Below are 25,477 nucleotides of genomic sequence, written 5' to 3'. Positions count from 1 at the left end.
CTGTCACATTAGGTGTTCACACTAGATCCTGTCACATTAGGTGTTCACACTAGATCCTGTCACATTGCGGTTTGTTCACACTAGATCCTGTCACATTCAGTGGTCACACTAGATCCTGTCACATTAGGTGTTCACACTAGATCCTGTCACATTGCGGTTTGTTCACACTAGATCCTGTCACACTGCGGTTTGTTCACACTAGATCCTGTCACATTCAGTGGTCACACTAGATCCTGTCACATTAGGTGTTCACACTAGATCCTGTCACATTGCGGTTTGTTCACACTAGATCCTGTCACACTGCGGTTTGTTCACACTAGATCCTGTCACATTCAGTGTTCACACTAGATCCTGTCACATTAGGTGTTCACACTAGATCCTGTCACATTCAGTGCTTACACTAGATCCTGTTGCATTCTGTGTTCAGACTAGATCTTGTCACATGTGGCGTTCACACTAGATCCTGTCACATTGCGGTTTGTTCACACTAGATCCTGTCACACTGCGGTTTGTTCACACTAGATCCTGTAGATCCCGTCACATTCGTCTCCCCTCAGCCAGCAGTGGCGGTGTGTCCAGTACGTTGGGGACATCTTCTCCCCACCTGAGGATGGCCGCAGCCCACGGAAGGACCCGTCTCCCCTCAGCCAGCAGTGGCGGTGTGTGAGGGAGATGCATGGCTACACTACGGGTCTAGTACCTGGGGACCGGGCAGGTGTGACTGGGGACATCTTCTCACGGAAGGTCTCCCCTCAGCTCAGTGAAGGAATGCAGCCTCCCCGCCGGCAGGACGGACCAATGGGCGGGCTGCGGGCTGTGATGCGGCCGCCTTTGTCTCCTTGGCTCGTGCGCGGCTGCTCCTTTGTGTGCAGTGAAGTCACCTGTGCGGCTGCCGCGGTGCCCGGGAGACGCGTCCGCCAGCAGCCCGGTAATGGAGAGCGCCGCTGCCGAGGTCCCCGCCGTGTAGAGCTCCGGTATGGCCGTCCCGCTTGTGTCACATTCATTCCCTCCTCCTCGGCGTTCAGGTCACTTCTGGATGCCGAAACGCACAGAAACAACATTTCACACATCATAATTCGGCGTATGGATTCTGCCTGCCGACAGGACGGATTCCTCATGTGGATCCCAGTGGATTCTGCCTGCCGACAGGACGGATTCCTCATGCGGATCCCAGTGGATTCTGTCCGCTGACAGGACGGATTCCTCATGCGGATCCCAGTGGATTCTGTCCGCTGACAGGACGGATTCCTCATGCGGATCCCAGTGGATTCTGCCTGCCGACAGGACGGATTCCTCATGTGGATCCCAGTGGACTCTGTCCGCTGACAGGACAGATTCCTCTTGTGGATCCTGGTGGATTCTGTCCGCCGACAGGATGGATTCCTCACGCGCATCCCAGTGGATTCTGCCTGCCGACAGGACGGATTCGTCACGCGGATCCCAGTGGATTCTGCCTGTCGACAGGACAGATTCTCATGCAGATCCCAGTATATTCTGTCCGCCGACACGACGGATTCCTCCTGCGGATCCAGGTAGATTCTGTCCGCTAACAGGACGGATTCCTCACACGGATCCCAGTGTATTCTGTCTGCTAACAGGACGGATTCCTCACACGAATCCCAGTATATTCAGCCCGTGGACAGGACGGATTTCTCACGCAGATCCCGGTGGATTCTGCCTACCGCCAGGATGGATTCGTCATGTGGATCCCAGTAGATTCTGTCTGCTGACAGGACTGATTCCTCATGTGGATCCCAGTGGATTCTGCCTGCTGACAGGACTGATTCCCCGTGTGGATCCAGAGTATTCTGTCCACTGACAGGACGAATTTCTCATGTGGATCCCGGTGGAATCTGTCCACCGACAGGACGGATTCCTCATGTGGATCCCAGTGGATTCTGTACGCTGACAGGACGGATTCCTCATGCGGATCCCGGTGGATTCTTCCCGCAGACAGGACAGATTCTCACACGGATCCCAGTATATTCTGTCCGACAACAGGACTGATTACTCATGTGGATCCCAGTGGATTCTGCCTGCTGACTGGACAGATTCCTCACGCGGATCCCAGTGGATACTGTCCGCCAACAGGACTGATTACTCATGCGTATCCCAGTGTATTCTGTCCGCCGACGGGAAGGATTCCTCATGCCGATCCTAGTGGTTTCTGCCCGTTGACAGGACAGCTTCTCACGTGGATCCCAGTATATTCTGTCCAACAACAGGACGGATTCCTCATGCGAGTCCCAGTGGATTCTGCCTGTCGACAGGACAGATTCTCATGCAGATCCCAGTATATTCTGTCCGCCGACACGACGGATTCCTCCTGCGGATCCAGGTAGATTCTGTCCGCTAACAGGACGGATTCCTCACACGGATCCCAGTGTATTCTGTCTGCTGTCAGGACAGATTCCTCATGCAGATCCTAGTGGATTCTGCCCGTCGACAGGGCAGATTCTCATGCAGATCCCAGTATATTCTGTCCGGCGACAGGACGGATTCCTCATGCAGACCCCAGTGGATTCTGCCTGCCGACTGAACGGATACCTCACGCGGATCCCATTGGATTCTGTCTGCTGGCAGGACGGATTCCTCACACGAATCCCATTGGATTCTGCACGTGGGCAGGACGGATTTCTCACGCAGATCCCGGTGGATTCTGCCTGCTGACAGGACAGATTCCTCATGCGAATCCCAGTGGATTCTGCTTGCCGACAGGATGGATTCTCATGCGGATCCCTGTGGATTCTATCCGCAGACAGGACAGATTCCTCGTGGATCCCAGTGGATTCTGTCCGCTGACAGGACGGATTCCTCATGTGGATCCCAGTGGATTCTGCCTGCTAACAGGACGGATTCCTCACACGAATCCCAGTATATTCAGCCCGTGGACAGGACGGATTTCTCACGCAGATCCCGGTGGATTCTGCCTGCCGACAGGATGGATTCCCCATGCGGATCCCCATGGATTCTATCCGTAGACAGGACGGATTTATCATGTGGATCCCAGTTTATTCTGTCCGCCGTCAGGACAGATTCCTCATGCGGATATTAGTGGATTCTGCCCGTCGAGAGGACAGATTTTCACGCAGATCCCAGTATGTTCTGTCCGGCGACAGGACGGATTTCTCATGCAGACCCCGGTGGATTCTGCTTGCCGACTGAACGGATACCTCACGCGGATCCCAGTGGATTCTGTCTGCTGACCGGATGGATTCCTCACGCGAATCCCAGTGGATTCTGCCCGTCAACATGACGGATTCTCCATCGGATCCCGGTGGATTCTGTCCACTGACAGGACAGATTTCTCATGTGGATCCCAGTATATTCTGCCTGCCGAAAGGAAGAATTCCTCATGGGGATCCCAGTGGATTCTTTCTGCCAACAAGAGGGATTCCTCTTGCGGATCCCAGTGGATTCTGTCCACCGACAGGACGGATTCCTCTTGCGGATCTCAGTGGATTCTGACCACCGACAGGATGGATTCCTCATGCGGATCATGGTGGAATCTGCCTGCTGACAGGACGGATTCCTCATGCGGATCCCGGTGGAATCTGCCTGCCGACAGGACTGATTCCTCACGCGGATCCTGATGGAATCTGCCTGCCGACAGAATGGATTTCTCATGCGGATTCTGTCCACTGATAGGACGGATTCCTCATGCTGATCCCAGTGGATTCTGCCCACCAACAGGACAGATTCTCAATTGAATCCCTGTATATTCTGTCCGCCAACGGGACTGTTTGCTCATGCAAATCCCAGTATATTCTGTCCGCCGACAGGATGGATTCTTCATGTGGATTCTGGTGAATTCTGGGATTCCAGTGGATTCTGCCCGTCGACAGGACGGATTCCCCTGGGGGCATACCAGTGGATTCTGTTCACCTAATACAACAGAGGACAATGTACGGCTACAAACGGACCTATATAAGCTGGGGGCTTGGGCAGAAAAATGATAAATGAAGTTCAACATTGATAAATGTAAGGTTCTGCACATGGGTGGGAGAAACGGATGTCACCAATATAAACTAAATGGGGTACTGCTAGGGAAAAGTGATATGGAAAAAGACCTGGGGGTACTAGTGGGCTGTAGGCTTAACTGGAGCAACCAATGCCAGTCAGCTGCTGCAAAGGCAAATAAAGTCTTGGGGTGCATTAAAAGAGGTATAGGGGCGAGGGATGAGAACATTATCCCCCCACTATATAAGGCACTTGTCAGGCCCCACATGGAATACTGTGTGCAGTTCTGGTCACCGGTGCTCAGGAAAGATGTCACAGTGCTTGAGGCGGTTCAAAGAAGGGCAACTAAAAGAATAAATGAATGGGAGGACTAGAATACCCAGGTAGGCACCAAAACTGGGATTATTCACCCTGGAAAAAAGACAGCTAAGGGGCGACCAAATAACCATGTATAAATACATGAGGGGACAATACAAGGATCTCTGCCATGATCTGTTTATACCCCGGACTGCGACGGTAACAAGAGGGCATCCGCTATATCTAGAAGAAAGCAGGTTTCATCACCAACACAGAAGGGGGTTCTTTACTGCAGAAGCGATGAGACTGTGGAACTCTCTGCCTGAGGAAGTGGGGATGGCAAAATCCATAGAGGAGTTTAAGAGGGGGCTAGATATCTTTCTAGAACGCTATGATATTACTGGATATAGACATTAGGTGACCAGCGGGGTTGATGATCTCCAATGTTGACCCAGGAATACTCTGGCTGCCAGTCAAGAAGGAATTTGTTTCCTCCAAATGAGCTAAATGGTTGCTTAGTTTTTTTTTTTGCCTTCTTCTGGACCAACAAGGAGGAAGGGGAGTTAAAACAGGCTGAACTAGATGGATTTCAGTCTTCATTCAGCCTAACATACTATGTTACTATGTCACAGGGCGGATTCCTCATGCGGATCCCAGTGGATCCTGCCGACCGACAGGATAGATTCTCACGCGGATTCCGGTGGATTCTGCCCACTGACAGGATAGATTCCTCACACGGATCACAGTGTATTGTGTCCACCGATAGGACGGATTCCTCATGCGGATCCCAGTGGATTCTTCCCACTGTTAGGACGGATTCTCATGTGGATCACAGTGGATTCTGTCCCTCGACAGGACATATAACTCATGCGGATCCCAGTGGATTCTGCCCACCGACAGGACGGATTCTTACACGGATCCCAGTGTATTCTGTCTGCCGACAAGACAGATATCTCATGCGGATCCCAGTTGATTCAGTCCACTGACAGGACGGATTCCTTATGCGGATCCCAAGGGATTCTGCCTGCCCACAGGAAGAATTCTCATGTGGATCCCAGTGGATTCTGTTTACCAACAGGACAGATTTCTTACACGGATCCTGGTGGGGTCTGCACGCTGACAGGATGGATTTCTCACGTGGATCCTGTAGATTTTAGGGGTAGATTCATATGAAGTCCCCTACAGTCCACCCACTGACATTCCCTGCGGGCACGTTAACAGCCAGTGGACTTCTTGCAGATTGCAGACTTTCTGTTGCGGAAAAAATCCACATCGTTTGGTGTCAATTTTTTTTCTGCAATAGAAATCGGCCAAGTGTGAATGTAAGCGGTCGGTGGGGTGACGGGAGACCGCTGGGGCCTCAATGAGTGCTCTTAGGGGTTACTACGGTCGCTGCGTCTTGGCTGCGTCTAGCAGTAGGAGCCCATAGTAACCAAGCCCTTCACAGTTAGAGACACTTAAAATAATAATCTTTATTGAACAACTTGTTAAAAAGTTGAGGGCTATCGTTAACAGACTAACACAAAACTACAAAGACACACAAAACTCTGATTCCACCGGTTTGTGATTAATGGAACCCCAATTCAGGAGGAGAGGTGATGGTCTCTGGCTTGCTGAACCACAACTGATTATGAGAGAGCGGAAATTAGTGGGTTAAATTAACCCGCACCAGTCTAAAGCCTGCACAGGGGTAAATATTCCTAATCGGTGAGAGTGCAGGACTTAATATATCAATTAAGTCCTTCCGCTATATGCCGGTATATACTAGTATCTCTCTGAATATCAGATGGAACAAGCCTGGTGCAGTAACTATATACCTCCTAATCACAAATGTAAGTTCAAGAGCAAGTAATCTATGGTTCTTGCTTGAATAAATCAAAAGGTGATGCAAGGTTCTGAGGGTATTGTTGTATCTTGACGCCACCGGAAGCTAGGAGTTTAACAGGAGGAACGCCCCTCTCACACCCCTAGATCCGGATAGGCGGACTGGTGTAAGGTCTTAGCAGCAGTGTGTTTAGTGTTTTTAAGTGCCTTGGAGGCTTACTGTTAGAGATAATTGTGCGGTTCGCCTTATATGCAGCAGCAGCGGGGCCCTGGTAGCCTGTGGAGCAGCAGCTGGGGGGAACACAACGCCAACTTACAGCAGCAGCTGTGGGTCCAGGGAGCCTTCGACAGCATGCAGCACCACCATCGCTGAACGCCTGGGGAAGACACAGTAGCAACGGGGCTCGGGAAGGCTGTGCAGCATCAGCAGCGGCGAACGACACGGCAATAGACAGCATCAGCGGGCCCGGGGAGCCAGTAACAGCGTAGAGCAGTACCAGCAGTGAGCGGTGGGGGATTAGAGAATAGCAGCAGCAGTAGCCGGGGACCCTGTGGAGCAGCTGCAGCAGGGAAGGCCATGGGAACTTACAGGTGCAAGTGGGACCGGGGAGGCAGGCACAGCGTCCAGGAGGAGCGCTGAACAGCTGGGGAAAACACAGAGCACCAGCGTCCGCCCGGGGACCCTGTGCAGCAGCTACAGCAGGGAACGGCAGGGGAATTTACAGCAGCAGGCGGGGGAAAACACACTGCATCAGCGGACGGCTGGTGACACTATGGAGCTGTAGCAGTTGGGAACGCGAGGGGAACACAGAGCAGCAGCGGTGGCCGGGGAGCCTGGAATACTGACGGCAGCTTCAGGGAGGACAAGTGTGGGCCAGGACCCGGGACAGCAGATGAATACTAGATGAATACTCGCCTTCCAGGACCTGCAGGGGAGTAATCTCATCAGCCAATTAGGTACAGGGGGCGTAAGCCGGGCTGTCACTGTGCTCTCCAGCACTACTTCCTGGTGGCGTCAAGATACAATAATACCAGTTTTGAGATAACTTGTTTATAGGGTGATGCAAGGTTGGATGCATTTCCATGTCAGATTTTGGATATTTTATCATGAACCTTTCGCATAGCATCAGTATTAGCAAAGTCGCTACTAGATAGTGGATCTTGCATAAGTTCGTAAACTGAACTAGGTAGAAGGTAGCCAATTCTGATGCACAGAGAAGTGGCCACATTGTTAGCTGAGCTGGCTCATTGATATTTATAGCTGATCAGCGCCAAAGTTAACACTATGGTCTATAAATGATATTGCTGAAACAGCAATCAGACCTTGCCTGGAGGGCTGGTGCTATAGTGGTCGTGACCAGCGGCTACGTAAGGTTCTATATATATTCTTATAGTAGGCACCTAGCTAGCAGTCTTAGATGTCAGAGATGAGCAGAGCCTCCGGCCTTGGTGGTAGATATCCTCTGGTCTACCTAGTCTGTCAATGGGAGCCCTCTAATTTGTAACAAGTTGCTCAATAAAGATTATTACTTTAGGTGTCTATAACTGTGAAGGGCTTAGATAATTGATTATATAGACAATGAGCACTTTGCCTGTCACCGCGAAGGGGCTGTCATGGCGGAGACTGGCCAGATGCCGCAGTCATTGATCGGGTTAAACGAATTATGTTTAATTAGAAAAGAAGACAATTTGGATTTTTTTCCCTACATAAACCTTGAAAATGATACCTGCTCAGTTTTGGGACCTCATTAAAAGGGACTCTGTCAGCAGTTCTGCGCAGAAAAAAATTGCTGGAGCGTACTACAATAGAACAGACAGCGTTAGAGAAGCGCCGCACTTGAACGCTGATCTGAGGAGCCCCACTGAAATCAATGGAGGCATTTTTAGCGGGTTTTAAACGCTACGATAAGCGAGGTAAAATACGCTCATTTGGGAGCGGCCTTAGAATGTGGGATTCCAAAAGGGCACATTCTGCTGTGGACATTCAGGCAGCCGAAGGCGCTTGTCTTGAAGAGCTCTGCCTCCCTACAGCTCTTCAGTAAATCTACGCCGTCGGCCGTGTACTTGGCATCTTCTGCAATCCACTCCTATTTTGAGGGGGCAAAAAACAGAACAAGTCAGAATTGGCCATTGTCATTACCTAAAGAGAACGGCCCAAAACGTGGAGCCATAAAAACCTAGGTATTCAGTGGAGAACTATTGTGGTCCTGATAAGCAGAACGGCTCCAGAAATGACTTTTCTGCTGGCACTGAGAGGCCCGGCCTTCACACTGCTGCAGTCTCTGCTGTGGTCTCTGCTGCGGCCTTCATACTGCCGTGGCTTAAGCTGCGGTCTTCACACTGCTGTGATCTTTATACTGCTGTAGCCATTACCCTGCCGTGGTCTCTGCCCTGGCCTCTGCTGTGGCCTCTGCTGTGGTCTCTGCCGTGGCCTCTGCTGTGGTCTCTGCTGCGGTCTCTGCTGCGGTCTTCACACTGCTGAACTCACTAGAATGCTGTTTTCTTGTCCTTAGTGATGGAGGAACAGTCTGCTTGGGGTGAAGATGGACTGGAAGAAGATGACGAGGAATTGGAAGATACTGAGGCAGAGAGCTCTGGAAGAGTACATCACTCTGGAAAGGCAAACAGCTTTTTGACGAAGAGGGGCATCACCCTGCGGGTACTCCTGAAGGACGGCCTGATAGAGCCCGGCCAAGGGGTTCTATCTATACTCTACTTGGTGAGATCATACGGGTCTTGTACATATAAGTATGAAGATCTGCTGCCATATTCTGTGCACACATATCTGCTGCATATAAACTTACATTTAGGGCTTAACCCATTAATGACGCGGCCCCTTTTTCTTTTTCCAGTTTTGTTTTTTTCTCCCCCTTCAAAAAAGGCTGGTATGCTTGCTGCATAAAGGCTTGTTTTTTGTGGGACGAGTTGTACTTTTAAATGGTGCCATTTACTGTTACATATAATGTACTGAAAAACTTAAAAAAACAAAACAAAAAAACCAGCATTTCGCCATCTTTTAATGCGTCTTGTTATTACGGCGCACAAACTGCAACAAAAATGACCTGATAACTTTATTCTATGGGTCAGTACGGTTGCTACAATACCAAACTTGTAGAGGTTTTTTTACTATACTCCTCTTTTTTTTTTTTCAAAGACATTTAATTTCTTTAAATTATTTTCTGCCGCCATCTTTTGCGCGCAATAACTTTTTTATTTTTCTGTCGACGTAGTTGTGCGAGGGCTCATTTTTTGCGGGATGTCCTGTAGTTTACGTTAGTACCGATTTCGAATACATATGAATTTTTGATCGCTTTTTATTGCGTTTTTTCTGGGAGACAGGTTAACTGAAAAAGTGCATTTCTGGCGTTATTTTTTTTCGGACGACGTTCACCGTGCGGGGTAAATAATGCACTACTTTAATAGATCGGACTTTTATGGACGCGGCGATACCAAATATGTATTTTTATTTTGTGATTTTTTAACTATAGATATTGCAAAAGGGGGGTGATTTAAACTTTAATTCCTTTTTTTTTTTTTTTTTACAATTCATAAAACTTTATTGATCCTTTTTTAACTTTTCTTTTAAGCCCCTGTCAGAATTGGGTTTAAAGGGTTAATAGCCGCGATCGGCTGCGCAGCCGATTGCAGATATTGCCGGTGGGTGTCAGCTGTAATAAACAGCCGACGCCCGCGCTGTATGAAGCGAGGTCTTCATACATACCCCGACGCTCCAGGACGTACCCTTATGTCCTTGGTCGTGAAGGGGTTAAACACATGGGAGCATGCGCAAATACGCTCGCCGCTAACGAACATATTTGCACATGAGCCGTTGGTTTATTTAATTTTTTTGACTATTCAAACTCTGTGCTATTGCACGCAAGTAAAAAAAAAGCAAAAACGGTAAGTTAGATCCTGCCCTATCTTTCTCGCGCGCCGTTATTAATGTGTGAGAATCCCGCAAGTGAAAACGAAATTATTGAAATCAATAGTTTCATTCTGACCCGTTTTCATGACCGCATAATGGGATAAAGTCACGACCATGTGTTTAGGCCCTTAGGCCTCATGTAACGGGCGAGTGTGACATCGGTCGCATCGCTGCACATGCTTAGTTTTACATTCTTGGTTTTTTTATGTATGTTTCAATAGCAAAAAAAAACCAAACCACATCGCACTAAATTTACATGTGAGAACGAGGCGATTCTTTTTTTCTTTTCTTTTCTACCATAGGAACTAATGGGTGACTCCTAAACGAGTCACCTAAACGATTTTTGCCGGCGCATGCGCAGATCAGTGTGATGCCCTGTACTTTGGGGGGCTTTGGGGGACGTTAGGGGAGCATTGTCATCTCCCCTCATAGATCAGATCCATGAGGGGAGATGAAACTTTCACTTTTTAAACTTTTTAAAAAACTTTTTTGTGATCGCCGGTATCCGTTGCATACCGGCGATCACGGGCCCCGGGACCGCACTCCGCGGTCCCCGGTGACCTCTCCAGGAGATTTTAAATTTCCCGGGCGATCTGGGCTTCTGCGCATGCGCCGCTATTTTCCCTTTGGCGCGCATCCGCAGAAGGCCGTGGTGGCTCTATATCGCCGCGGGTCATCGTGGAGGACGGGGGGTGAGTATTCTCAGCTGCCCTCATGGATCTGATCCATAAGGGCAACTGAAACATTTACTTTTTTAAACTTTTTTTTACTTTTCCGTGATCACCGGTATCTGTTGGATACCAGCGATCAGGGGCCCGGGACTGCTCTCCGTGGTCCCGGGAGACAGGAAATTTTAAATCTCCTGCGCTGATCCGCTCTTCCGTGCATGCGCTGCCATTTTTCTTTTGGCGCGCATGCGCAGAAGATGGCGGAGGGTCCGCTCCGGACCGAATCAGCGGGGAGCAGCGAGCCGGACTTTGGTGAGCCTTTTCAGCCCCCCCCTCATGGAAGTGTTCCGTGAGGGGAGCTGAAAGTCTAACGTTTTTTTACTTTTATTCACTTTAATGGATACCGGTGATTGCGCTGGGGGGGGGGGGGGGGAAGGGGTGTCCCCACAGCCCGGGATGACAGCTCCATGCTGTCGGCTACGTGCGGGCACTGACAGCATGAAGCTGTCACGTCCAGAGCCCACGTGGCTTTAATCCCTGCAGGACACATGTTTTTACGTCCTCAGGGAATAAAGCCCACTTGGGCAGGACGTAAAAAGGCTACAGGCTGGTCACTAGGGGGTAAAAATAACGTTTGTGTGAAAGGGGTGTTACAGTGAGCACACATGACTTTTTTTTCAGAGGAGCCTTCAATTGTCTCCCCTTCGATCCTGTTCCCAAGGGCCACTCTGCTTACTACCCGCTGGCCTCCTGCGCCACATTCAGTCTTTACATTGTTAGGTCTTCCCAGATTTTGCTCTGCTATAACACTTGGGGATCTCAGTAAATTAACCATAACAATTAACAATTAAATTCAAACCAGAGTGGCGAGTATCAGTGTCTACAGCAGAGACGAGGAACAGGTGAGACGAGAAAACAAAGTAAAGCCTAACTCCACCGCAGAGATTCCCTCTAGGCTGGGTTCACAGACTCCATACGGAACCTCCTGTGCAGATCCATCCCAAAAACACAAGCAAAATAGGTATTCTGTCTGGTAAATGCCAAAGAGCATGACGGGAGCCGGACAAACCCCATTATAGTCCGGCACCCTTTGATTCTGTCATTGGACAGATCCGTTGGTGCTATACAAATAACTAGTCCCTTTCCTCTACTTTCCCTTTCCCCGTAAATAGACAAGTTTATGACAAAACACATGAAAAAAATGCAATACCTAGAGCAAGAAAAAGAACTCCGCAGACACACGATTTTCTTTTAGCCAAAGCCAGAAGTGGGTTCAATAGCAATAGGAAATATAAAGGTTGGGATTTTTACTTCTCCTTCCTCCTGGATCCGGTTCTGCGCTGATGTTTTATTTACAAAAGACTCAGTGTATGGAAACTCCCTTACCAATCTAGCATAATCCCAGCTCACATGGAAGGTAAAAGGGCTTGTTCTGTCCAATGGGCCAGCCGTCTTCTTCTAAATAGGGTCGTATACATAAATCTGCATGATCCGGTGATTAGCTAGTATCTGTGATATATGAAATGTCTTGTGAGTTCCTGGATTGTGGTGACTTACTGGTCGATAAAGGGGTCAGGGTCTGAGAGAGAATGTAAAGGGGGCAGACAGAGTTGGGTTAGATTTGGGAGTATGGTAGGCCTCCCTAAAACAATGTGTTTTTAGGGCATGCTTTAAATTGGGTATTGGTCATTAACCTCATTCTATGGGCTAGCACATTCCAGAGAAGTGGTGCAGCTCGGGAAAAATCTTAGAGACAGTAGTGGGAGGTTCGGATTATTGGAGGATCTTAGTCTAAGATCATTAGCAGAACAGTGAGCACGGGTGGGGTGGTAGACAGAGGTGAGGGAAGAGATATAGGGTGGTGCAACATGATGGAGAACTTTCTGGATGATGGTGATGAGTTTAAATAGTATTATGTAGTGGATGGGCAACCGGTGCAATGACTGGAACAGCAGGGGGCATCAGTGTAGTGACTGGAACAGGATGGGGGCATCAGTGCGGTGACTGGGACAGGATGGGGGTATTAGTGCGATGACTGGGACACGATGGGGGCATCAGTGTGGTGACTGGAGCAGGATGTGGGCATCAGTGGGGTGACTGGGACAGGATGGGGGCATCAGTGCGGTGCCTGGGACAGGATGGGGGCATCAGTGTGGTGACTGGGACACGATGGGGGCATCATTGTGGTGACTGGGACACGATGGGGGCATCAGTGTGGTGACTGGGACAGGATGGGGGCATCAGTGCGGTGACTGGGACACGATGGGGGCATCAGTGTGGTGACTGGGACAGGATGGGGGCATCAGTGCGGTGACTGGGATGGTGGGGGCAACCAGTGTAGTGACTGGGACAGGATGCGGGCATCAGTGCAGTGACTGGGACAGGATGGTGGCATCAGTGCAGTGACTGGGACAGGGTGAGGGCAACCAGTGCAGTGACAGGGACAGGATGGGGGCATCAATGTAGTGGATGGGCAGCTGATGAACGAGCGCTTGCTTGTTAGTAGGCTGATCATTAGTTCTTTTACACGGCATGATTGTTAGATGGACAAGTGTTCCTAAGAACGTTGGGGTCTGATAATTGTCCCATGTAAAAGGGCATTACGCTGCTGTCAGTCACCGGCTTCTATACCCTGAGAACAAACGGATTGCAACCCTCCTTTCCATCAATATCTGCCATCGAGGGGTATAGAAGCCGGTGACTGACAGCAGCTTAATGCCCTTTTACATGGGACAATTATCAGGACACAACTATACACATCAGATGGTTGGATTCCTGCAGGGTTGGCAGCTCTTTAGTATGTGGGGACGGCTTCAGGTCTCTATGTCTCCTCTAATATTTTGTCTTTTATCTTGTTTGCAATATTTTTATGTAGGAAGAGATAAAAGATGAAATATTGGATGTTTAGAATTTGGACCTCTTCCTTTTTCTTACTTTGATCCTTTTTGGGAGACTGTCAAACGAGTGGATCCATTGGCCGTATGACGTAAATCATATTTCCTTATTTTTTTCTTTCTCAGGGAAGGAAGTTTCTTGGTGATCTTTTAGTGGATGGAAAGATTATTTGGCAGGAGAGTGGTCAAGCCTTTAACTCTCCCAGTGCCTGGGCTACTCACTGCAAACGTCTAGTCAATCCTGCTAAGAAGTCTGGCTGTGGATGGGCATCAGTACGGTACAAGGGACAAAAATTAGACCAGTACAAGACTGCATGGTTGAGACAAAACCAGCTTCATGGGTCAATAACTGAAGGAGTAAGACTCTAATTATTACCAATTATTAATGCGCACCTTACAAAAGGTCTGTCCGGTTGTTAACATTTATGCATCTTGTAGAGTCCCTTAAGTGAAGGGGAAGAATATGATCTGCTTGAGGAAGAGGGAGATGTGGACTCTAGATGTGGAAAGGTATATAACATGGAACCAAATGGCAGCAAGAAAGAGCAAGGTAAGCTAAAAAGGCTAGGAATGTTAATAACTTACTACAAAGCAACATAATTACGGGGTGTCTGCTATTCACCGCACACTAGATAGATTTTATCTTAAGAACTGATGTGTTTTTTTAAGATCTTTTCAGAGCTTGCAGGCAGGAAAAAGACTAGATTGTTCAAAGGTGATGAAGTTGCTACTTACTGATAATAATATATATTACATAATGACATAACGTTCACATATTAACCCTTTCCAATCCACTGTCTGACTTCTTCCAACATTCTGATTGATGCCTGTACAGCTCCAATATCGAAAGACATCCGGCAGGATATTCTTACTGTATATTACTGCCGGTCTGTTGTCGGGGGCCTCTCCGGCATGTCACATACTGCAGTACTGGCTCTAGCCAGCAGATGGCGCAATTGGAAAATGGCAGAAAGAGAAAGCCCCCTAGGAAACCCTGAATCCAAAATTGGATTGCAAAGGGTTAACATGTAGTGTGATTTTACACAAAAACAACGAGCCACTTCAGTGAAAACACATTTTTCCATCCCTGCCTACCTCATCCAATTGCCTGTCATACTCTGGAGGTTTCCTCGATGCATTTCAGCCACTTCCATGCAGTGCAGCCCCCTGTCTGGTGCTTATCAGACATCATCTAGATAATGAGATTTTGGGGTTTCACTTTCACATCTATCCTATTTTGCATTAGCTACAGGTTGTACCATTTCTGCCTGCTGGGAGGACAGTTAAATTATCATTACCTTTTTCTTTTAACTAAGCTACATACCATAAGTATACAGTCAGGAGGATCAGCTGTGATCTCCTCTATTATAACTGTGTGGCAGGAGTGGTGTGATCATCACCGGTAACTGTGATAGAAGTATCTGTGTCCCCTTCTAGGCAGTTTCTATGGCAGGATTCATGCAACAGCATCACATAGACTGTGAAATTGACTAGTTTAAAACCGCATAACCTCAAGTAGATTTGAGATGGTCAGAATTGAGATCACATGACCATGTGAGGAGAAAGAGGCCAGGAGTTTCAGATAGAATATAAACTAAGTTAATACTAGTTCACATGTATATACGTATCTAAAGGCAAACACCAGAGTGGCCCTTTTACAGTACTTATTGAACGTGTGAGTTATTATTCTTCTCAGACACTGACTGTACCTCCAGATAATACGCAGATATCTTACAAAAGCTTCATTCATATGAAAATAGCCCATCCTAAGAGATATTTAATCACATTCCTGCCGTACATGATGCAGTGAGCATGAATATCTGCTCCCACGGACGGCACGTCTAAGGCCTCCCTCACACAGGCACTTTGCCGCGTCTTACTTTCATTTACACTGGCTCCTAGCAGTCCTCGTGATTGATGAGGAGCGCTAAACGCTCAAAAAGACAACAGACTCCGCTCGAAAATGGCGGCCCCGGAAAGCGCGATTGAGCGTCTGTCTGGGGCTGTGTGAGAGGCTCTACTAAAAACAATGGGAGCCTCTGACAGCGCTCGCAAATGTCTGAGTGAGAAAGGCCTAATGCTCCAGTATTGGCACTACAGTCTGCAATGAGAGCCGTGTGTAGGCACTGCTATATAGTACTGGCTTACAAGGATCTGCACATATGTAGGGGCTGTTTGTTACGTAGATCTACTGTATATCAGCCACGAAGTCTCTGCTCCATCCAGACAACAAGCCTTGCACTGTTGTATTGTTTGGCAGGGTCTACATAATATGGTATTTGTATAATACGTAAGCACATTGTTCTAGAAATGCATGTACTAATAGCCCATTGACACCGAACAATTATTGCTCAAAATTCATTCAAATGGACGAATCGTTTAGTGTAAAAATGATAAAATTGCTCACTATTTGTTGGCGGTTGTTTATCGCTGTTTAAACTATAACTGGTTCGCTGGCTTCTCATTTCGTGTAAATGCTCCCTGCTCAGCGCTTGACATAGAAGGTAGCGATGTTTTTTTTAAGTCTAAACGCTTTTAAAATGTACATCTCATTGCTTATTATGTATGCACACATTGGTTTTCTTATACGAGAATCCTTCTTGCAGACCTTCGGTGCAGCCAAGTTGAAAGTCGGACACCTGTAAAATTTTCCACACTAGGCAGTCGGGATTCAGCAAGGTACAGTACAAGAAAAGTACAAGTTCCATCTGGGACATTTATAGTATAATCACAGGATATGCCATAAATGTCTGATAGGTGCTTCTGTTTACAGATCAGTGATCTGCCAGCCCCTCATCCCACCAGTCAGAGAATGAATGGAGAGGTGGCCGTGTATGTGCACATTTCTCTCCATTAACTTCTTTGGGGGTCACAGAAACAGCTGCGTTTTGACTCCCATGGAAGTGAATGGAGACTGTTGCACTCGCCTCTCCATTAACTCTCTGCTTGGATGTGGTGGCCATCTGCCACCTTAGCAGGTGGGTTGAAAGACCTCTGTCGTGGAGATATGTGCGGGCCCCAGAAGTGGGACCTGCATCTATCTGAAATGTATGGCTCATCCTGTGCCCACAACAAAAGACTGAAAAATGTCTGTTCCTTAAAAGGGTTCTGCCAATATGGCAGCTCTTGTTCATATGCCCTATTTGTTAGGCATATGAACAAGATAAAATAAAATTTACTATAGGCCGCCTGGACAAGCAGAAGGTATGGAGGAACTCTGTCTACATCAGATGGCCAAGCTCTCAAAGAAGCCCAACATAGTGATCATGGGAGATTTTACCCATCCAGACATTTGTTGGGAATCTCTCTCAGGTAAAAGTAATGGATCCAACAGATTCTTATCCGCTCTTGGTGACAACTTTATCTTCCCAAAGGTAGGTGAGAAAACAAGGGGATCTGCTATCTTGGACCTACTTCTTACCAACAGGGAGGAAATGGTTGAGGAAGTAAGGGTGGCTGGGACCTTAGGAGGCGGTGATCATGATATCCTTGGATGCTGAATAACAAGGGGAGGAAGACCTGAGAAGACTCAGACCTCAAGGTTGGATTTCAGAAAGGCAGATTTTAATGGACTCAGAAAGAGGGGAGGAAGAATCCAATGACTGGATGTTCTTAAGGACAGAAATGTCCAGGAAGGTTGGGAAATATTGCGAAATGAGATTCTCAAAGCACAATCGTTAACAATCCCTAAAAGAAGGAAGAATGGGAAGCATTTAAAGAGACCAGGAGGGATGAATACAGAACTTGTACACATGTTAAAAAGGAAGAAAAATATGTTTATCAAATGAAACGAGGGGGGAACATCTAAAGAAGAATATAATGGGGTCTGCAGAACTGTAGGGCAAGTGTCAGAAAAGCTAAAGCTAATAATGAATTGACGATTGCAACAGAGGCCAAAATCAATAAAAAAGGATTTTCGTGGTATGTCAAAAGCAAAAGAAAAGTCAAAGATGCTATTGGATGCTTACAAGATGAAAATGGTGAATTGGTTAAGAATGATGTTGAGCAGGCCGAACTTTTAAATTCCTATTTTGCACTATTTTGTATCTGTTTTTTCTCTGAAAGTAGATGTAACATCAACTGATCTTCCTTGTGCTATTGGGGGAATAAAAGAATGCAGGCTATCTATAAGCAGAGAGATGGTGAGGGAACACTTAGCTAACTTAAATGAATTCAAGTCTCAAGGTCCAGATGAATTACATCCTAGCATACTAAAGGAAGCAGTGGAGGTAATTGCTGAACCACTTGCCATAATCTTTGAAATTTCCCGGAGAACAGGAGAAATCCCAGAAGATTGGAAAAGGGCAAATGTTGTCCCTATCTTCAAAAAAGCGAAGAAGGTGGATCCAGGAAACTACAGGCCTGTGAGCCTGGCATTCTATACCGGGAAAGATTTTTGAACAAATTATTAAATAGCATGTATGCAAGTACTTGGATGAGAATGGAGTAATCAACCAGAGCCAGCATGGGTTTGTAACTAACAAATCATGCCAGATGAATCTAATTTCCTTCTATGACAGAATCACCAATTGGGTTGATCAGGGAAATACAGCGGATATAGTATATCTTGACTTTAGTAAAGCATTTGACAAAGTATCTCAGACCATACTTATTGAAAAGATGACCAAATCTGGGATTGACAAGGCAACTGTTAGGTGGATTCACAACTGGCTGAGTGATCGTACTTAGAGTGGCTGCACATCCAAGTGGAAGAATGTATCAAGTGGGGTACCACAAGGCTCTGTTCTAGGCCCAGTGTTGTTCAACATTTTTATAAATGATCTGGAGGAGGGAATTAGTGGGAAACTGATCAAATTTACAGACGACACAAAGCTAGGAGGGATAGCTACCACTAGGGAAGAGAGAGAGGGTATTCAAAAAGATCTAGAAAAGCTTAAACGGTGACTAACAGAATGGTATTTAACAAGGAGAAGTGAAAAGTCCTACATCTGGGTAAGAAAAGTGAAAAAAGCACATACAGAATGGGAGGAATTGGGCTAAGCAACAGCACATGTGAAAAAGACTTGGGTATACTAATAGATCATAGACTAAACATGAGTCAACAATGTGATGCAGCAGCCAAAAAGGCAAACACAATTCTGGGATGTATTAATAGAAGCATAGAGTCTAGATCACGTGAGGTCATTATCCCCCTCTACTCTTCCTTAGTCAGACCTTATATGGAATACTATGTCCAGTTCTGGGCACCCCACTTTAAAAAAGACAGACAAACTGGAGCAAGTTCAGAGAAGAGTTACCAAGATGGTGAGCGGTCTGCAAATCATGTCCTATCAAGAACAGTTAAAGGATCTGGGAATGTTTAGCTTGCATAAAAGAAGGCTGAGAGGAGACTTAATAGCTGTCTACAAATATCTGAAGGGCTGTCACAGTGTAGAGGGATCAGCCCTATTCTCATCTGCACAAGGAAAGACTAGAAGCAATGGGATGAAACTGAAAGGGAAGAGACACAGATTAGATATTAGAAGAAAACCTTCTGACAGTGAGTCGATCAATGAGTGGAACAGGTTGCCATGGGAGGTGGGGAGTTCTCCTTCAATGGAAGTGGTCAAACAAAGGCTGGACAGATATCTGTCTGGGATGATTTAGTGATCCTATGTTGAGCAGGGGGTTGGACCCGATGACCCTAGAGGTCTCTTCCAACTCTACCATTCTATGATTCTACGTTCAAAGGCAGTCCCCCGAGAGTGTGAAAAATATGGAAGAAGTCATGCATCCAATTATATATGACAGTCTGTAAAATGTTCCATTTAAAAGAGCCGTCAACGAATGTGAAAGTGTAAACCTTGTAAAATTTAGCAAAAGTATGTAAAGAGATCCACGTGGCTGCTTTGTAGATCTGAAGGGTGAAAGCGCTGTTACATGCTGCCCACAGCCTCAGTCGAATGTGCAGTAATGCGAAAGGGAGAATCTCTGCCCTTTGCATGGTATGCCTCTACCACGGCTGACCTGATCAACGTAAAATGACCACCTTATAAGCCGCAAGGCCCCTCCTAGGACCGCCCAGAATCAGCAAAAGGGAGTCAGAGTGCCTGAAAGCAGACGTTTCAGCCAAATAGATTCTCAGAGCATGAACTAAATCGAGTTTATGGAGAGCATGTGCCCTTAGATGAGAGTCTGCAGGACAGAAGGATGGTAGAACAATGTCCTCATTGATGTGGAATGACACCACCTTCAGTAGGAAGGAGGGCACAGGATGGAGGACCACCTTGTACTGATGTAATACTGTGAAGGGAAACTTGGCTGAAAGGGCTGCAAGCTCTGAGACTCAGTGAATGGAGGTGACAGACACTAAAAATGCCTCCTTGTATGCCAGAAGGTGAGCTAGGGGTGTCTCACGTAGGTTTGAAGGGGACGTGATTGTAGTGCATCTAGGACCAAGCTAAGGTCCCAAAGCTTAACTGGAGAATGATAGGGAGGAGCGGCTTACACAATTCTCTGTATGAAGGTGCGGGCAGCTGTTTTTAACGCCAAAGGAAACTGGAAAAGGATGGACAGGGATCATACCTGCCCTTTCAGGGATCTGAGGCCAAAGCCCATGTCTGGATCTGCCTGGAAAAAAAACAGCAGTCAGTAATGAGAACAACACATTGGGTGAAAACTATGCTGTTCTCACCATAGGAAGAAAGCTTTCCACATTCCATGGCAAACCCAAGAGGAGGAGCAGGATTTCCTAGTTTTTTTTTTTATAGTCTTGATGACACGTTTACTAAAACCCTGCAAGGGCTCCCTACGATAGAAGATCATCTCAAAATGGAAGGTACCCCAGAGAGTCGACGAGTAGGTCAACTAGATCTGCATTCCATGCACGTTAGGGCTAGTCCGGAGCCACAAGTTCCACTGGTACCTTGCTGTTCTTGAGGAGACGAGGAATCAGTGGGAACAGGGAAAATATGCAGTGAAACTTAAAGCCCGTCCACACGATTATGAGAGTGTCCATCGCCTGTGCCTGGGGATCCTTCGACATGAAGTTTGGAATCTTGCAATTGATTCTGGATGCCATTGTGTCAACGTCCAGGCGACCCATCTCTGGCATGGGTCTTGAAAGACCTCAGGATAGAGTTCCCAACTCCTGGGTCGACTTTCTCTGTGCTTAGGAAGTCCGCTATCCAGTTGTCCACACCTGGTATGTGGACCGTCAAGATCGCTGGGAGGTGTGTTTCTGCCAATGCTGGGAGTTTTTTCTGCTTTCTCGATGACTGCTGAGCTGCAGGTTCCACCTTGATGATTTATGTACAAGACTGTCATCATGTTATCCATCTGGACACAGCCTGGGATCCCTGACAGCTATCGCGTAAAATAGCAGGGTGACAGTAGTGTAGCAGAAGCTCCAACACATTTATCAGGAGGCATGACTCCTGTATTGTCCATGTCCCCTGTGCTGTGAAGTTGTTTAACATTCCTCCTACATCCGAGGAGACTGGCGTCTGTGCTCAGTACCAACCACTGTAGTGTCAGAAAGGATCATCCCTGGTGAACTAGAGGGGATTCCAGTTACCAGTTGAGGAAGTGACAAAGCGTCCAGAGAAGTCGGATTCTACGATCCTGCGAGTGTGGGGATTTGGCCCAATGAGAGAGGATTATCCACTGGAGAGGTCGGGGTGAAATTGACTAAATAGGATCTCCTGGAACAAAGAGACCATTAACTCCAGGACTTTCATATAATGTGAAATGGGGATTGGAGTCTGAATTTGCAAGGAGTGCACCTGTGCCGAAAGTAACTGAAGTTTCTGTGATGGTACTTATTGGGTCGAAGAGCAGGCCCAGAAATTCCAAACAATGAGATGGGAAGAGAAAGGATTTGGAGGAGTTGATTATCCTAGTGTGGAAAACAATACAGTGTCTAGGGTTATGTAGAGACTCTCCAGAGCGGACAAGTGGTAAGGTCCCTTTACTAGGATGTCGTTGAGATAGGGAATAGTGCCCCTGGAGTACAGAGGAGCCATCACAGCAGCCAGGACTCTCGTGAACACCCACGGAACTGTGGCCAACTCAAATAGGAGAGCCACAAACTTGCAGTGAAGCACAAAAAAACGCTGATGCTCTGCAGATGGGCAAATAGAGGTATGCATCCTTGATGTCAATGGACAACAGGAATTCGCTTTGTTTCATGGTTGCGATCACTGCCTTTAGGGACTCCTTGCGGAAATACCGAACTTTCACATATTGATCCAGTTTTTTCAAGTATAGAACGGGGTGTATGGAGCTATCTTTCTTGGGAACAACAAAAAGGTTAGAATAAAACCCTGTGAAATGCTCCGCAAGTGAAACTGGGACAATGACAGACTGGGTGAGTAGCTGGCATATTGGTTGATTCAAATTGTTGACCCTTGAAGGAGATGTTGGAAGTCTGAACCTGAAGAAATGCTTCTGATGGCGGTTGACAAACTTTATGGCATACCCTGAGGAGATGACCTTCCAGACCCAGACATCGGAGATGTGGGAAAACCAGAATATCATGGAATATCAGGAAAGTCATCCTCGGTTTTTATTTGGAGAATTTTGTGAAGTCCTTGGGAGCCTGTGGATGGGGACACCAGGAGGGTTGGGGTCTGAAGGAAGGTTTCTTTCTGTGATCCTGTGTGGTTTTCTTGGCATCCACAGTATGCGGACTGGAGCGCTGAAAGGAACGAAACCAAAGGAAACGAAACCGAAGGAACTTCTTCTGAGTAGATCTTGTTCGACTAGACTGAGGTAAGTTGGAGCTCTTACCACAAATGGCATTTGAAATAATTTCCTCTAGTCAAGTGCCAAAGAGGCTGGAACCTACAAAGGGAAGTCCAGTTAAAGACCCTTTAGACGCTGCATCATAATCCCAGGATTTTAGCCACAAGGCCCTTTGTGTTGCTATGGAGGTCACTGAGGCCCGAGCCTCTAGTTTGGCCGCATCGAGGGAGGCCTCATAGAGCTATATGCCTGCCTGGCTGATTTGCTGCGCAATATCTGTGAGTTCTTTCAGGGAAGAGAATGCCGCTGCGCAATGTCTTGGTCTGCTCAGAAGCAAAGAGAGGTTGTAGGGCCAAGACTACCGCCTCCAAGGACGTTTTTGCCAGCAGTTCCAGCTAATTATCACGGGCATTTGTAAAAAAGGCATCCGCTATAGGTTGAGTAGTGTATTTTGCCATGCGTGACACTGGATGTCTATCACTGGAGATGGTGCCTATTTCTTTATCAACCCTTCCGTAAAGGGGTACATTAATATCCAAGCACTTTGATTTAGTGAAACGCTTGTCAGCGAGATTCCATTCTCTGATCAGGATGTCTTCAAATTCCTCGTGGCTTGAAGGAAAGACCTTAGGGAAAATTTTGGACTACTGAAAGAGACTTCCCCTGTGGATGCTTCTGTATCTGTATCTTTCACCTGTAGGGTGTCCTCCACAGCAATTATCAAACTATCAACTAAAAGAGGATAGTTTGGACAAGACAGAGAGTGCACCCATTCTGGTTCAGCGGCTGACATGGCTGTAGCTGGGAGGTGGCCAGTAGGCAGATCGCTGGCAGCCTGTTTTGATAGGAGGCAGTCAGTGCAGAGTAGTTCATGAAAATTTGGTGTGTGACTCTGGCTGTAGCCTGTATGGAGCATTCTGTCCTGGGGTTAGACACATTGCTAGGGTCTATTTCGCTTGTTGCTATGGGTGGTGCAGAAGGGACACAGATAAAAAGGAGCTAGCCGCCAGGCAGAGCTTACCCTATCCTGTGCTGGTGGTTCCAGGCCTCGCTACTGTGAGAAGGAGAGCTACCACATGTCTCAACAGAGGAGAAGAGATGATGCTAAGATCAGTAGGAAAGAGAAAAGGAGCTATGAGTGGACTTAAGCCCTGGGAAGTGCGGGAGCCAATGGTAGCACAGGAAAAGGACGCCCAGAACAGAGTATGGAGGATTCCTCAGGAAGTACCTCCTCCTTGCAGGACACCATGATAGGTTGGAGAGAACCTGTGAGCCCACCGCTTTAAGGGTAGCTACCAATCAGGTGACTAATGTAGCAGCATGCCTCCTGTGAAGCAGGTTTCTTTTTAAGCTCATGGCTGTGGGGTCCTAGCAAGAGAGGTGGGCCAACTCCCATCCAGTGGACGAGAGAGAGAGGTTAGGAGTGAGGAGTGAGAGAATGCTTACCTCATGGTGAAGTATACTCACCCATCTGTAGATGTGACTCCTAAAGTCCAGCTGCAATGGCCCCAGTGCTCGGCTATACTTTGTAATGGGAGGACGTGCTCTCGTTGGAGGGGGCATGCTATAGCTAGCGGGTCACAGTCAAACTTATTTTCTTCTGAGACTCGGGCATGCTACAGGGTGGCTGGCTCCATGCTATTACTCTCCTTGGTGGGGTAACAGAGAGAATCTAGTGTCTGCCCAGTATTCCCAAAGGTAGTTGTAGAAAAAGGTCCACAGACTGGTAACAGAGGGATTTACCTCCGACAGACACAAAGATAAAACTGGTTAACTTGGTGCCTGCAGGAGGGGTGTAGCTGGTGGTAGTAACTAACACTTTTTCTGTTTAGAGTCCGCCTCCTAGTGGCAGTAGCTATACCCACAGTCTAAGCTTTGTTCCTAATGACATGAACGAGAAAAATTGTTTTCAAGTATAATAAAAATAAAAATAGAACATGCAAAATTGCCATTGTACCAATAAAACAATTTATTATGGGAAAAACACAAAAAATCCACTATGAAATTAGCGTCACTATACTCATAACAGCCCATACTGTGAAATTATCACATTATTTGTCAGCACAGTCATCGCCTTAAAAAAAAAAAACCTGCAGAATTGCTGTTTTTGTTCATCCCATCATGCCCTGATGATTACCCCAAGGGGCGGAGCTTCCTAAATGGGAAAGACAAATAGTTAAAAGAAGGACAGCGCCTCTGGAATGGAAGAGTGCAACAAGATAAACCTGAAGGGACTCACTTGATGTGGCCGACCTTATCTGAAAGGCAGACCATTACACCTATGGGCCCTGCAGACGTAGGCAAAGTAGACGTGACACTCCATCAAAGAGACATCCACAGAGGTAGAGCGCAACAGGAACAAACCCAAGATACTCCCAGAGGTCTTAATGCAGCAAGTAGACAAATGGCAAAACAATAAAATGAATCCCTGCGCTCAAAGGGTCCATCAAGATGAGTCTGGAGTAAGGTTCAAACAGCGGGTACTTAAGGGAGGGTCTGATCTGCGCCCAGACCGCCCTTTTCATCCAAGCAAGCGGTATAATAAGGTCTTTGTTGGCTCCTACAGAAATCCATGTATTTGATAAAGGAGAGGCCTGCTCTGAAACGTGTCGCCTGTTTAGGTGTTTATTGTTTTCTCTATAAATAAAAACTCTGTATGTTTGCACCCTAATGGACCCTATTCAGTAATCCCAGAAGCCAACCAAGACCTTATTACACCCTTTCTTGAATGAAAATGGGCTGCTGGGTGCAGATGAGACCCTCCCTCAAGTCACGGACCCTTAAGGGTAGAAATTCATTTTATTGTTTTACTTTTGCCATTTGTATGTTTCCTAAATGGGGTCACATCTTGGTGCTTTCCATTGTACTGGTGCTTCAGACTCAAGGGACATGGCATCTGAACCCCAAGCTAGCAAAATCTGTGTTTCTCCCTTGTTGAGTCCTGCAGAATGCTCAAACTGCAGTTTATGTTCACATGTACGGCACTGCGGGGGCGCTATTCTGCCCAATAGGAAGGGGGGGGAAAAGGCGTGAACCTACAGAGAGGTCTGAGAACTGATGTTACAATTACTGTTTTTCTCTTGAACCACTAGGAAATAATTATGATAATCTTCCATTTCTGTTTTAGGGACCCACATACCTTGGTTCAACTTACCTCTTTTATGGCATTGAATAAGTTCCAGCCTTTTCATGTATCCATCTCCAGTAATACTCTCCTGCTCTTG

At 47.1% G+C, this 25,477-nt stretch overlaps 1 protein-coding gene across 3 annotated transcripts in view; it reads left to right on the top strand.

Moving 5' to 3' along the window:
- Positions 1–856: 856 nt before the first annotated feature.
- Positions 857–25,477, top strand: part of MPND (MPN domain containing) — a 43,929-nt gene continuing 19,308 nt past the window's right edge. Inside the window, exons 1-7 of one of the 3 annotated variants that reach the window (XM_066574941.1) lie at positions 857–974; positions 8,595–8,800; positions 13,695–13,925; positions 14,007–14,118; positions 16,175–16,247; positions 22,191–22,280; positions 25,381–25,477. In XM_066574941.1, the coding sequence (XP_066431038.1) occupies positions 8,597–8,800; positions 13,695–13,925; positions 14,007–14,118; positions 16,175–16,247; positions 22,191–22,280; positions 25,381–25,477 (807 nt within the window). In that variant the 5' untranslated portion in view covers positions 857–974; positions 8,595–8,596. The remainder of the gene's footprint in view (positions 975–8,594; positions 8,801–13,694; positions 13,926–14,006; positions 14,119–16,174; positions 16,248–22,190; positions 22,281–25,380) is intronic. The other 2 variants (XM_066574942.1, XM_066574943.1) reach the window with 2 other exon arrangements.

Source organism: Eleutherodactylus coqui, chromosome 7, assembly GCF_035609145.1.
Source record: "Eleutherodactylus coqui strain aEleCoq1 chromosome 7, aEleCoq1.hap1, whole genome shotgun sequence".
Taxonomy (NCBI): Eukaryota; Metazoa; Chordata; class Amphibia; order Anura; family Eleutherodactylidae; genus Eleutherodactylus; species Eleutherodactylus coqui.
The sequence above is the reverse complement of the archived record's forward strand: the minus strand, read 5'-3'. Positions and strand labels throughout refer to the sequence as shown.